Here is a 15,151-nt window from a genome sequence, read left to right as displayed (position 1 = left end):
GTAAAAGAACAAATGATAGAGTTCATCACATTTGTTACTCCTTTAAGAATAAAATTCTAAAGATCTCATAAATTGAACAAAAAAAAAGCAATCTACGACTTCCACTGAGAAGAAACTGCATGAACAAAATGGTTTTAGACTACAGCCCATATTCTAGCTACTCGCTGAAGTACCAAATTTTCCAATTCCAGAAGAGGTTACTCTGACCATAGAACAGGGTTCTTCAATGATGTATGTGGCAGAAGACAGTAGTAATAAACTGAAATGAGGAGCTGCTGACTGTACACAAGGGAAAAAAATCACTGCAAGAATAATAAAGTAATTGAACAGGTATTCCCATGAGGTTGTTGCATCTCGAAGACTCAAGCAGACAAAACCTTAAGCAAGCTGGTCTGAACTCAATGTTGACACTGTGCTCTGTACAAAGTTGGACTAGATGATATCCTGAGGAAATTTACAACTGGAATTATTTTGATTTACCTGGCTACCCAAACGTACACATTTTTTTCTCCTTTTACCCTCTTAATGAGATTAAGATAAGGAGAAAATAGCATGGCAAATATCTTTTGAGAGTGGCAGAATGTGGTTTAAACACAAGATTAAGATGTATAGCATATTTGTTTTCATCTGTCAGGAGATGATTAACATGTAAAGGAGAATTTATAAAAAGTTATCAAAAAGACAAGTTTTCTCCTCAGCAAACAATTTAAAAAAAAAGATTTTTGCCATAAGCCGACAGATCTTCCTACGAATACTTCTGACAGGGCCTTGCTAGGAAAAATTACAGTACAACAAACATGAGATTTTGCTGTATGAAAAGAGGTTTTGCTATATGTCCTGCTAAACACAAGTGCCAACAAACTTCTCAGATGTACAAAATGGACTTCTGGCAATTTTGGACATTTTACCTATCCTTATACCAGCAATTATTAATCAAGGGAAACCAGTGAATTGCCTCAAAAAACCCAAAACATTTTAAATGGTGACTTTTTTACAATAAAGATTTAAAGTTTAAAACAGTTAAAAAAAAAAAAAAAAACAACACTTTTTTTCTTACTTTAACATACATGAGTGCAACACAGTTAATCTAATGCTTGTGGAGTTAAAGATAATATGTTACAGTGGGCTTAGTGTAGTTATATTTTCCTTAAGAGGTGAGGAACAGCTGCTAAGTTAAGGTCCAAAAAAAATTTATTTTTAACATTTGGCAAAGGTATATAGTTCTCTGTACAGACATTTCAAAATGTATGTTGGAAATAAATATGAAATGTCAATATTTAGCTTTATTCCAGATCTTTAATGAAATTACTGCTTCTGTGGAATATTCTAAATATGTATTACAGCTTCCATTGCACAGACTGGAAAACTGGAGGGGGTAAAAGAAAGGTTTATTAGTAATTACAAGATGAAGCAACAGCTAGCCAGGTTGCCCCCCTTGCCATATTTCAGCATGTTTACTTTGACTTCATTCATAGAAATCAATTTTTAAAAAGTCAAAACAAAGCCTTTCCTTCCTGGGTGCTGGTAACATTGACCTTCAGTTAAAATTCACCGATCTGTTGTGAGTTTATTTTACAGTCAGCTAGAACATTACTAGCCTAAGAATTGCAATATATGGTATACAGTCATGAAAAAGCCTATTGCGTGTGCAAGACTCTGTATGTAAAGTAATAAGGTCAGTATTTAGAATTACTTGTCCTTCATGTGTCCTACTATATTTATGTAATAATATCCCAATCCTAAAATGGTCAATTAAAGCAGTTGGCATTTAATCCACAGATCTATATGAGGGTTTTATTTTTATATAAGGATTTTATACGATTTTTTATTTTTGCTCATTGGCTTTAAGTCATAAAATGACTTTTTTTTTTTTTTTTTTTTAAACTGATGAGAATCATATGTATTCTTGTCTTGAAATTGCAATCATACACCCCTGTCCTACTAGGTGTTTGGAACACGTGTATCCAGACGAGAACAGCTAACAAAGAAGTTAACAAGTTTTCACTTTCTATCAGTGACAGGGCAAACTGCTTTTTAATGCTTTAGCTAGCCAAGGTGAACCTGAGGCTCCTCATCAGAATTCATTTCAACTTCCTGACACATGAAAATAACCTCTGCCCTGGTTATTCTTCACTGGCACAACCATGACTGCTTCACTGACTATAAGCCATAGCAATTTATATGGGCATGGACCTGCCCTGAGGCAGGTTTAAAATTAGCTAATGTGTTATTTTGGACTTTGTTTTTAAATACATTTAATCTCAGTCAAAACACACCATATTAAAATCTTCTATGCCACATGTTCACTATGATTTTTTGCCAGACAGTTATGCTAGTAAAAGGTATAATGAGTAATGATCTTGGACTCACATTGCTACATACACAAGCAAAAGCCCACCAGTATAGTGGCTACTAGACCAGTAAAATTAACTCTGCAAGCAGTTCTTTTGCTGGCACTGAGAAAAAGCAGATCCTTCCCTGAAATAGTCTTAGCTTGAGTTGTCCAATATACAAAGAGGCACAGGACTCCATACTAGAGCAGCCATGCATGTGAAGCAGTCAAACGTGACCTAAGAAATCCCCCGAGCTCTAATATATCTGTTGTTCTCTCGGTTAATCTAAAATCAAAATACATTTTAATTCAAGTGATCTTGCCAACCAGACTCACAAAAGTCATAAACATTCCATAGCCCAATCTCATCCCCAAAATCAATAAATTAATTAGAAGTGGTATTCAGAATTTGGGGGATTATTTCTATTTCTAAGCTTTTAAGGATGCACTTGCCAGAAACATGACAGATGTAAACTTTTTTTTTTAATGTGAAACCTGAGAATGTAATTTAATCTGACTGTAGCAGCTAGACATGTATGATAAACAAACATTACAAGACTTCCAGTGATCTCAAGTACTGGCAGCAATGCCATAAGAAGAGATGTAATTGAGAAATGTTTAGATGGACAAAAATTTATTCATATTCAAAATAAATATGCCAAAGATTATTTGCTTGAAGATAACAAAGACCCTCAAAGATGAGATGTGTCAAACAACAGTGACAAAAAATTATTAAAAAAAAAAAAAAAGGTACTTAGTGAGCAAGTGTGGTATAACAGCAGTGTGACTTACTGGGAGGCTTTTCTCCTTAATGGATTTAATAGCTAGTGAGGTCTAAATTAATTACTATTCTAGTCCCGAAAATTATATATTTTGACAAAATAGAAAGAATCTTATTTCAACATTTCTACTGGAGTGGGAAAATAAGCAAAAGCAAAAGGAAAAAGTTCAAGAAAAAATAAATCAGGAGTAATTAAATATTCTACTGCATCTCCCCCCACCCACCCACCCAAAACCCCCACCTAAATTTTCTTATATTTTTTATGAAATATAAAAGGGAGCAATATTGATTCAGATGTCTACCAGCTTCCAAACAAACAAGCTATTAATTTTTCAATTGCCTGTTACATAAACAAATTCACTATAAAAATCAGAATTTAAAAAAAAATCCCTAACAACTGAAAATGCAACCATAGCTTCATAATATTATATTATGAAATTAAGGGAACCCTTAGTGGAATTGTTTGGTAGCTTTAATATGATCAGTCTCACAGGAAATATGATACTACAGCTTTACAGAAAAACACTTACTTTTTAAATATTTATAAATTTACATTAATATCATCCATATATACCATGACGCATCTCAATAATTATTCTACAATACAATGGGAGTGCATGCTCAAACAAAACACCTCAGCAGTATTTTAAAGCAGTAAACCACCTAGCCAATTTCTGTACGTTCTGTAGTTTTTCTAATCCACTCTCCCTGTGGTTGAGCAAAATCGAATTGCCTCTCACATTTGCAGACAGCTCTGTGAAGGTGATAATAGAGCTGCTCCCTGCTGTCATGAGGCAGGAAATAGGAAAATGGCATATGGGGCTAGAAAGAAATAAAAAGAGAACTAAACAAGAACAAAAGAGATTTCAACAAAGGACAACTATAACCCAATATGCTTTGCAAGTTAATCTCTTTTCATAATCATTTAACATACTTAATCATTTATCTGCACACTTCTCAAACTCAAATGCTTGATACCAAGTATTCTGTAAAGTTTTATTGCCCAAAACATTATGAATAGAAATGATACTAAAAGCCATCATATGCAATGCCTATAAATCAATGCCGTCTTAGGACCCATGTTAAGGGGCTGAACCTATTCCAATCTGTTAGTAATTGATCTTAGATTTTATGGCTAAAATGTAATATCTGAAACAATGTGTACTTGGATTATTAGTTGCAAACATGTTGAGTGACACCTAAATAGCAAAATATTAAGGTAGTATTATGATTGGTTACGTGTACTGACAATATCAAAGACTTCCAACGTGTTTAAGGACTACTGATGTAAGATGCAGAATAAACTAAAAATCATATTTTCATTTACAATGAGCAATTTATTTTTTTTTAATGAAGAATGGGCTTAAAAAAAAATTCAATTTACACATATTTACAGTGCTTCTATATTAAGTCTTACTAAAGTACCTTAAAAAAAAAAAAAAAAAAAAAAAGGCAAGCCTACTATACCTTTCCTTTTACACTCTGAATAGGATCCACCACCACAGCAACAGCTCTTTCTGATAAGGCTTCAAAGCTCTGCTGAGTATTGATATCTACACCAGACAACCAACAGCCAAAGCCAGGGTGACTATGATACCAACCAACTACCATCTCAGGTCTGAAACAAAGAGGACATTGATATTCTTAAAAATAAAAACACGTAACACAAGAAGAAATAGTAATATATCAGGGCATAAATTAGGATAAGCTTGGAAAAATACCATTAGAAATACTTAAATTACTCACCATAGTATGGTGAAAACATGGCCATGAATAAATGTGACAAAAGAGGGCTATCATTAAGAGATGCACATTAGCAGTGGTAGATCATGCTTTCAGTTTTTCACCCTGTTACCACACCTTCCCTGAACCAGTTTTTACCCTTTCAGCACTTGAGTAAATATCTACTCTTTAACTCCTTGGCATCGAGGGTTGAATTTTCACGGCAGAAAGTCCATTTCAGACATGGACAACGGGAACCAACGGTGGGAAAGGATTAAATATCAATTAAACCAGCAGTAGAACTAGGAACTCGGTCAAAAAGCAATTTGCACTGTTCTGTTCAGCTGCTGAGCCTTTTGCTAACATTAATTTTGAAGTTTTTCCCACAGTAAAAGAATTTGAACAAGGAGACGACAACTGTTGAGAGATAGGAGTGAAATAAAAATTTGTTTGAAGACTAGGATCTTTTACAAAATTATTTCCTGTTCTTTACATTAAAACTGCTCATAAATAAGCTGTAACTTTAAATTTTTAATCTTAAAAAATTTTTAAAGATTTTTTAAAAAATCTCTCAAGTAGGTACTGTCTAGTAACTCCCTATACTAAATTGAGCAGCATTCTAATCCCTCTGTGCAATAATCAAAGCTGTAGGTTTAACATGAGTGACAATCTCCTGAAAATTGAAATGCATGAGGTGAACTGAATTACATGTTATACTACTCACCTGATTTCTGAGCCAATTATTTCTTTTTAAACATTATTAATAGCCCCTATATCACTAGTTTTGTGGAAAGCCAGCAGTTTCTTCTAAACAACATGTAGGGAGTAGTTGTTAGTGTCAGCCCTCTTTAGGGCGACTTACCTTCCCGTCTGTTTCAGCATATCCAACATTTTTGCTTGAAATACAGGATCAACTGCCTCCACACTGACACCCTGATGTAGAAGGCCGACAAAAATCATAGTAGTTGTACATAAAGCAATATTATCTTTTAACTTGTTACTTTCTACAAATAAAGATTTAAATACCATTCATAAGCACGTTTAAAAGGACAACCCAACTACTTTTGAATCATCACTACAACACCCTTAAATGTAAAATACAATTGTGATAGATGTATTTCAATGTGATTTTTAAAATGCTGAAAGAAGATTTTGAATCACTAAGTTACCTCTACTATTACTAAACAGGCATAGGAATTCATCTTTTCCTCCTTTTTTTCATCTGCAAACTCTGGCCTGTTTCTCACAAGTTCAGCTCTACAGGTTTTATTCAAGATAAATACCACATACCAGCTTTTTGCAATTTTACTTATATTATGCACATGCATAGTATAAACTCAAGACAAAAGAATTCCAAAATTTCATTGATATGCAGCCCTGAGTTAAAGGGATCTCTGCTTCTTTTAAGAACAGTACTTCATTGAAGTTACACAAAAAGGGCATCATAAATTCCACTTATATCCATTGGCTCATCATCTCTTCAAAATATCTCTTCGTGAGATGAATATTCTCACTCAAAATGAAAATATGTAATTTTTTTCATATCACAAAAATATCATTTAAGAGACATGCCACTAAGATCTGTCAGAGAGCAACTTTGAAGTACATCTATAGCACCATCACAATCAAGGGCATGATACACTTCTAATCAAAACCTTTACATTTCAAGTCCTTCCCCTGGCTCATAGTATATGAGTTCTTAACATGATCAATTTATAAATCTTGTAAGTGATGTTATACCAATATATTTATACATATGTAAAGATATAACATCTCCATATATTGAGAAACACACTTACATACTGGTCTTTGCTTAAAAAAATAGAAGTAAATCTGGTTTAACTAATTTTTTTTTTATTGAAACCCTTAAATTACCTTAAGACATGTTTGAATTATCCCTAGTAGGTTATACCTTAATATCGCATAAATGAGATAAAGCAAGAAAAGCTTTTTAAAAATATTTATCAAAAGGACAAAACAAACAAGCAAAAAAAATTATCAAGATCTAGCTGTGAAACTCACCGTTCCCGACTGTGGCATTGCAAAAACATCAATCACTCTCACAGTGTAATCATCAACAAATTCTCCGAGCATCAGACCCATAACTTCCATAGGGACACCAGCACGACCATGCTTCAACATCTGGAAGTCAGACCAAAGAACACTGTATGTTTAACAGGAGGTTCAAATTTGACTCGGGATAGTTCTTTCAGCCTTTGTTGATCTATAGATAGTTTGCAACTTGTAGCACTTTTGGAAACTGTAACAAACTATAAAATATTAAAAATAAAGCCAAGAAGAGAGAAGTAATTAAAATAAGTCTCTTACTCTGGGTGTTCCAGCAGTATTAATTTATTTTAAAGATTAGTCTGACCAGCACCTAAGGAGCACAAGTCCATAAACTTTGGAGGAGTGCCAGGTACTCTATCTCCAGCACTACACACGGATGCAGTACACATGGAACACTTACTTTCAGCAGTGCAAGGGAAGAGATATAAACCTGTTCCGCTGTATCAACCGCAGGAGCATCTGTTGGTGGCCCCTATGAAAAGAATAAATTATTATTTTCTCCACCATTGTTATTCTGCAATTTCTAAACATTTTCTTTGCATTTTTCTGTAAGTTTTGTAATACGTAAAATGATACATAATTGTGACTTTGTGTGTTAGATGCAGATCGTACAAACAAAACCAAAAAAAAAGCACACCCAAGCCCCAGTGCTTCACAGCACCCTCCTTCACTAACCTATTTTGTAATACAAGCTACATACCTATCATCCCCTGTCTCCCCACAGCCCAAAAGAATATCAATCTGAAGAGCAACCTTACCAGAATCAGTCAAATAAAAAATTGGCAAGTATTGCACTGGGTACAAACCTGTTAGAAGACACAGGCTAAGAGTCAGATAAGTTTCCATTAGTCAGCCTTGCCGCAATGCTAACCTTCGTCAGCTGTAAAATACGGCCAGTTCTCCAATTAACTATGTGTTTCTTACAGTGGTGTGAATGTAAATGCTGCTGGGCTAGCATGATTAACTGGCACCAACACAAACAGCAATTTCCCTTTGCTTCATCAGCTTCCAGCTAAAGCGGACTTGCAGATAAAGGCTATGGGAGTACTTTGCAAATACACTGGTACAGTGAGAGAAAAAACGGACCTCCGATCCCTAGGTGGAAAAGCTGTGAACAAAATACTTTGCTCTTTGCCTTATGAGTAGTTATTCAAAAATTAGCACAACTGTCCCAGGTGTGAATGATTGGTTGAAACAGGTTCTGTGTACTGTTGAAAATGAAAAACACAGGAGGCAGCAGTTTAAATGTCCCTTTCTCGAGGAGCAAGACATATTGCTCATACACAGAATTCCATATTAGTGTACCTCATTACAGCCAATTAACAGTACATTCATTACTTTATTACCAAATTGTGTACAACAAATTTCCACTGAAAAGACAAAAGGTTACTTTTGCACTAAATGATGTAAACTTAGAAGGGCAACAAAACAACTACAGAACATGGTAAAAAAGATCAAATTAAGTTAAAGGAAGAAAAAAATGGTGCCTTTACACAAACATTTTTTAGATTTAGAACTTGGATTCCACAGTTATAAGCAAAATTGGGCAAAAAAAAAAGATTTTTTCAGCAAATTCTTAATTTTTCACTTAAAGTCGAAAAATTCAGTACAACATGCTTCCACATGACATCAAAGACATTGTGATCGACACAAGCCATCACCTCCTGAAGATAAAACCAGGACCTTAAGTAATCAGCATATTAAAATTGTATAGTAATTGTTCTTTCTGCATACTTTTACCTCTACACACACAGAAAAACATCATCTAGTCTTCAAAATGGTTTAGACAGTAAGTTGGTTCCTTCCCCCACCTCCAAGCCAATGAATTCTTTCTCTATTAGCTCCAGATCCAACCTTTATATTTTGAATTCAATCTTGATATTTTGAAACTCACATACGTGTATGGATTTGTGTCAACCACAACTCTTTCCTAACACCTTCAGACCTTTATTTCCAACTTTGATACTGCTGACCATCATTTCTTGATATTTGCTCTCCCTCACTTCTTACTACTCATTGCTAATTCTTCTGTCACTCTGGCCTTTCCATCAGCAATCTTCCAGCACCTTTAACTTTTCACCTTCTCTAATATTCTTGTCAAAGGTCCATTTTTAACCAATTCCACCTCTTCATCAAGTATTTCCCTGACCAGCCATAGCCCAACAGTGAGGTGCTCCAGTGGAAAAGTGTTCCTCTAACACTTATGATGAAAAACTACAAGCAGTTCTTTAGAACATTTCACAGAACCAGATGCACAGGGGACCTGAAACACTTATTCCATATTTACTACAACTAAATTGCTTGACTGACAAAGCTTCAAATGCCCAATCATTTTCTGATACCATTGCCATGTCTTTTTCTCCATAAACATGTACATTTACTGTCTTAACTTTATCTCTCCTGCTTTAAGTCTATTCTAAATGATCTTCTTTTCCCTTAGAAGCCTTAATATTTTGGAAAGCACAAAGACTCATATTTCCACTTAATCACTGCAAAGATGAAAGCACAGATGAGTGGTGTTTTAATTTAAAAAAAACTTACTAGTTTGATTACAACCCCTTTCCTCATATATAAAGCTGTCTTCCAATTTTCTACCAGTTCTAGACCAGAGAGGGTTTGAAGTGAGGGTAAAAGCACACACAGAGTAAGCTGCTGCTTTAGGAAGAACCACAACATCCATGCTGTGGTCACCATACATATTCTACATTTGTCCCAGATTTTGTTTAACATTCCACTATAAGCAAGCATCCCATTACACCATTCAGTATTTTTTAAAATAAACAATATAATAAAAAAAAAAAAGTCTCCCTCAAACTAAGTACTTCTGTGATTTCTAGAAAGGTCACGTTGATGTTTGATTGAGACTAGCTTCTCAAAAATCAGGAGCTTGAACAGAATTTTATTCTACAGACTCCTGAATAGGCTCTCCTATGTGGTATCTCTAATGTCTGTTAAGATGGCAGATCACACTGACACCCTTCCTGCAGCCAAGGCATTAATCATGTCTCTGTCCCCTATGTAGACACCTGTGTTCACAACTTGTAAGAGTTTAATTACTTTTCATAACTTTTCCCATTTTAGTATCTATTTAAAAATCAGTCAGTAGATACAACACTTATAAGGGAAGAGACAAACACTATTAGATTTTGTTTCTGTAACAAGGCAACTAAATTACCTTTAGTTTAAGCAAAGGTAGGAACTAAAGCATGGTGTTACCCTACTGTACTCATTCCTAATCTTTCCTTCTTTAATTATTTCTATCTCCTTGGAACTTTCAAATGCTTGTTTATCTTGGTGATGGTCCAGAAGGAGGGATATTTAATATTATACTTTATCAATTCTTCAGGCATTCTATGAAATAAGCTTTGAAAACAGAAGCTACTTTATGTTGAAGTTCTCCTGCCAGCTGCCACCACTCATAGCCAACAATGCATTTTCAGCACAGGAAATGTTGCTAATTCATAAAGGAATGCTTCATTGGTATAAATCAACTTGCTTCAGCATCTATCTTTTTCCTTTTTTTTTTTTGTCCTTTTTTTTTTTAAAAAAAAAAAAAAAAGCCATAGTGTACACTGAATTATTTTGCACACTAAATGTGAGTTTAAATATGTATATAAAAATTACTACACTAAGCATTAGGAAATTTTAACTGCAAACTTTACTTTTTCGCTTTACACACATGCCTGAGGAAAAATATTAATGATGATCTCCTACTCTTATGACACTGTGGAACTAATTTACCTCACCTCTTAAAAATGAGTTAATGGTAAGACACAATGCACATATAAGTTCATTCATTCTCAGTCTGCTTATAAAATACAGCACATACTTATTATTTCCTTGGTCACAGATGCTTTTTTCTGAAGACCTCACAATCTCTGCTCTGTTCTCCTTACAGATTATAATTACTAGCTAAATAATGAGAAAAGGAAACAACTCATTACACTGTACCAATTATGTGTATTAATTTCCACGTTAATATTCCTTCCTTTGTTTTGAATATAGATTAGAATGAACTGCTCAAAAGAATCCTGAAATTATTCTGATGTACCAATTCACAAATTTTGAGGAAAGGATCCATAGGTCAAAACTTGTCCAGAATCTGTCTTCACAATAGATTTAGTTTCACATCATTTTTCTACCAAAGATAAACTGGCACATAAAATACTATGGGCACACACTTGTCTTTCCACCGAATATTATAAACCCAAAGTTCACCAAATTCTTAACCTAAAACTTTTAAAGATTTAGCACATAAACCCAACAGAATGGATCTTGGGTCTTCCAAGTAGTTTGCCTGGCTTTAGATGATGCCATTTGAAAAAACAGACATTTGAAAACCAGAATCCATTTACTTCCATCTCTGACCACTTCCTTTTCCATAAATGGCTGATTAACACAACCTTGGACTGACAGCCACAGCTCTGCGGGCTGGTTACACAGTACGTGGGAGCTGGATACGGGTTACACATTTTAAGATTTCTTTGGCCTGTTTCTGCTACTCTTCCACAGAAGTTTATGTATTTCTTTCATGAAGCAAAGAGGAAGAAAGACTTTATTAGCTAATCTCTACATGGAGGCAAAGTATTTTACACTGACCCTCCACAGCATGTGCTATTATCACTGTTCATAAACTTCACTGCCTGCCAACTTTAACAAAGGAGCACCACCCTCATGAAGCAGAGTACCAAATTAAATTAACTGGTGTCAAAAATCCAAACAAGAAAGCATTTGTATCTGCAATGCAAAAGATCTACTGGCATTTTTGGTTGCACTACAGTATTCAAAGGTCAGACAGTTCTTCCACTGCAGTTTTGTAAGACTCTCCATCTCACTGTAAAACAGTGAACACTGCCTTCATTCTGCCTGCCCACAACTTTCCTGGATAATTTATTGGGGAACTGCAGAAAAACGAGATTTGGAAACTGCAGGAAATATTAAACATTTTTTTCCCCAAACATTCCTATATAAACTGGATACAGTAATAAAATTCAAAAAATGCTCTAAAAAAATATTGTTATTATACTACTTCCTGAAAATGGGTGTTTCTTCTGAATCAATTATACATTCTGTCAGTCACTGAAATGAGCTGCCTGACAGCCAGCCATCTCATAAAACCCAACCAAACTCTGGTTTTGTTTTTCTTTACAATGGCAGAATCCCAATTTCAGTAATAATTGATAAAATTGTTACCACTATTAAAATACATTTTATCTTTGCTTAATTTTTTCAGTAATACTTGCAATGCAAAAAGAATCATGTTCAAGTTATTAACAAAATATTACATTGTAATGTTAAATTATGCATGATACTATTTTTGTTTCAAACAGTTAAAGAGATGATCCAATATAAAATGCAGCCCTTTACTTGGGCAGCCCTTGTTGACGAAGTGTTAAAGGCATTTGCCATTCTAACAGGATAAAAACTAACGCCTTGAAGTGTTATCTACTCAGGCCTTTTAGCAAATTTGTTAACACTTTTAGGTATATTACTCCACCTTTCTCTTAGTGTGAACTGGTATCAATTATTTAGCCAATTTTATTATGTTATTAAAATACCTGCTGATTAAATGTGAAATAAAGTGTCATTTTAGAGCACTGCTCTTTATTTTTACTATTTTACATTTATTCAAATAGGCATAGAAAGTGGACTCTATTAATTACACGAGAAACTGAGAAATATTACACAAATTGAGACAATTTTTATTATTTAAATGGATCTTAAACACTGTTCCGGTATCACACTAATAGCACAAAAGATGATTTTGAAATACATCGTAGCTGTTTCAGAGAAATTCAGTTTTGCAGGGGCAACTGTAATAAAAAAAAAGGCAGGGAACTAAAGTGTTGTAGAACAAATCTTAGCTTTATTACACCAAACAACACATTTCTGTGTAAAATATAAGAACTGCTACAATCATTACTATACTACTTTTATTTTTGTAATTGGAACAATTTAAACATGGAATATAAGACACAAGCGAACACTGACTGCTATAGTGTTTATTTCTTTCCCGGTAAGGTAAGAAAGAACCTTTTAATAGTTTAATTTTGTGAGTATTAAACAACTAGTGTGAAAAACAAGCTGCATGTAAACTATTTCTACTGCCTCTGCTTCAATGACTAGCTGAGGCAACCTGTTATAGGAGGTGTTAATTGGCAATAGGAGTACAAGTCAGAAGCATGTTCCCCATCGTCCTAACCCAGCAAGGCTAGGTCATTAAAGTGGAAATGAATTCTTTCATGCCGACTTAACCCTTTCAGTACATATTTTCGGCTATTATATCTAAAGACAATTGAGAAAGATTAACTAAAAAAAACAAGACTGAAAAAACTTGCATTACTTTTGAATTTTAAAAAGTATTCACGCCCCACTTTTTCTTCATTTCCCTTCCCTATCTCCTCCAAAACAAGTGTTTCAGATAACCATGACATTTATTATGTAGGTAGGGGGGAGAAGGGCAACTAGGGTATAAATGCAATGACAGTAATTGTAAAACAATGATTTATCATATTAAAGGACGCATGGAAAGATCAGGCACTTAAGTGGGCTTAAAACTACCATTTTATGAAGGTAAATCCAATGGTGGGCATATAGCTTGGTATGAGATAAAAAAAACCATTACAGAATACTACCTGCAGAGAAGACACAAACTAGAGCAAGAGTGTGGAGGAGGCAGAGGTATTAGAGATAATAAAAATACCTTAAAAGTTCACCAGAGTGCCACTGCTCTTCTCTGCTTACCCTTTGTCAGTAAGTGGTATAACCTGATGATACACTGACATTAAGAATAAAAGATTTCTTAGATCAGCGTAGTGCTTTTTACACACTGTGAAGCCTACAAATCTAAACAAAATTGTGACTGTAGAGCTATTTTTCTTGTACCAAGACAATACACTTAGAGAAAATACCAACTCATATGCCATCAGTGCAAGTGGTGAAGGGAATAAGCCATATTCCCAGATCTCAATGGTTCTAGTAATTTTGTCATGACAAGCACCCGAAGCCATGTAATGCATTTTCCACGGTACAGGATGCTAACATAATCAGTCACGACAGAGAAAATGATCTGGTTCATAAAAATTTTTTTTAAAAAAATCATACAATTCATAAAAAGGGGAAAATATATTACTTTACACTGTGAATCACACACTAATTAGTAGCAATTTGAAATTTTATTGCAGTTTGCAAGCTAGTACACACAAAATTTTACAGTTAGTTCCACATCAACAGGATTATATTCTGAAGCTAGCATTATGTCTAAACAGTTTGTATGTTTAAGCCCATTTTTATACCAATTATAATCAAGCATACATAACAGACCACAAAATACCACAAGTCTCAACAAACAGCCTAGATTTCTGAAAGGATCACATTGTCTTGTTACACCATATGTCAGATGAAATAAAAATTGTAGTAATATGTTTAGTCTATGAGACTCCAAAATGGAGTAGGGACACTAGGGAAATATGGTATCAATTGCTACTTTAAATTAAAAATATCTGCAAAAAGCCCTTAACAGGCTAGATAGATAAAAAAAAAAAAAAAAAAAAAAACCAAACCACCAACAAAACCCAACCCGCTTCAATATATTTTACAAAATCCTGCCTCCTAAAAAAAGTTTATCCAGGTTTACATTTACAATAGAACTCCATAAACAGCAACATAGATGGACTTGAAATATACAATATTTCCCATCTCCCCTCCTCTTCAGAAACCAAAATTACAGAACACAGAACTTTGTATAGCTTTGCGCAGTTAGTTAAATGGGTTGGGATCACATTTGCAAACACCTCTTCAGTGCATAGACATTTTACTACTTACCTTTGTTTGGGTACTTTGTTTCTGTGGTTTTTGGTGGTTTGGGTTTGTGGGCTTTTTTTTTTTTTTTTTTAATAAGCAGACCTTTAAACAAAAATAATCTCTAGTTCACTTGGACACTCCACAGAGAACCTGGCCAGAATTTTAGTAAAAGAAAGAAAAAAATAAACAAAGGATGCCAAAGTTCAGTTTATGTTTCTATCTTACCATCGACCAGTAATCTCTCTTGCAGTACTAGCAGTTTCATGGAAGTAATATAGTAATCCACCAACATGGGCACCTGCAGGATTTCCCACATACTTGTAGAATGCAATGTGTTTGGCCCATCTAATTGCCCCAAATTGTCCAAATTTTAAAAGGTCTTTCACAAAAAGTAGCCCTCCTGTTTTCCAAGACTATAATTGAAAATATTCTTGAAGACTAAG

General features: G+C 34.3%; 1 protein-coding gene across 1 annotated transcript in view; it reads right to left on the bottom strand.

Moving 5' to 3' along the window:
* PSMD14 (proteasome 26S subunit, non-ATPase 14) overlaps positions 1-15,151 on the bottom strand; it is a 48,522-nt gene that overhangs the window by 17,729 nt on the left and 15,642 nt on the right. The window contains exons 4-7 of the mRNA XM_042784169.1: positions 7,306-7,377; positions 6,858-6,977; positions 5,698-5,768; positions 4,581-4,731 (exon numbers count right to left, since the gene is read on the bottom strand). Coding sequence (XP_042640103.1) covers positions 4,581-4,731; positions 5,698-5,768; positions 6,858-6,977; positions 7,306-7,377 — 414 coding nt within the window. The remainder of the gene's footprint in view (positions 1-4,580; positions 4,732-5,697; positions 5,769-6,857; positions 6,978-7,305; positions 7,378-15,151) is intronic.

Source organism: Tyto alba, unplaced genomic scaffold (assembly GCF_018691265.1).
Source record: "Tyto alba isolate M040663 unplaced genomic scaffold, T.alba_DEE_v4.0 Super-Scaffold_7, whole genome shotgun sequence".
Taxonomy (NCBI): Eukaryota; Metazoa; Chordata; class Aves; order Strigiformes; family Tytonidae; genus Tyto; species Tyto alba.
This window is presented reverse-complemented; position numbering and strand designations above follow the sequence as displayed.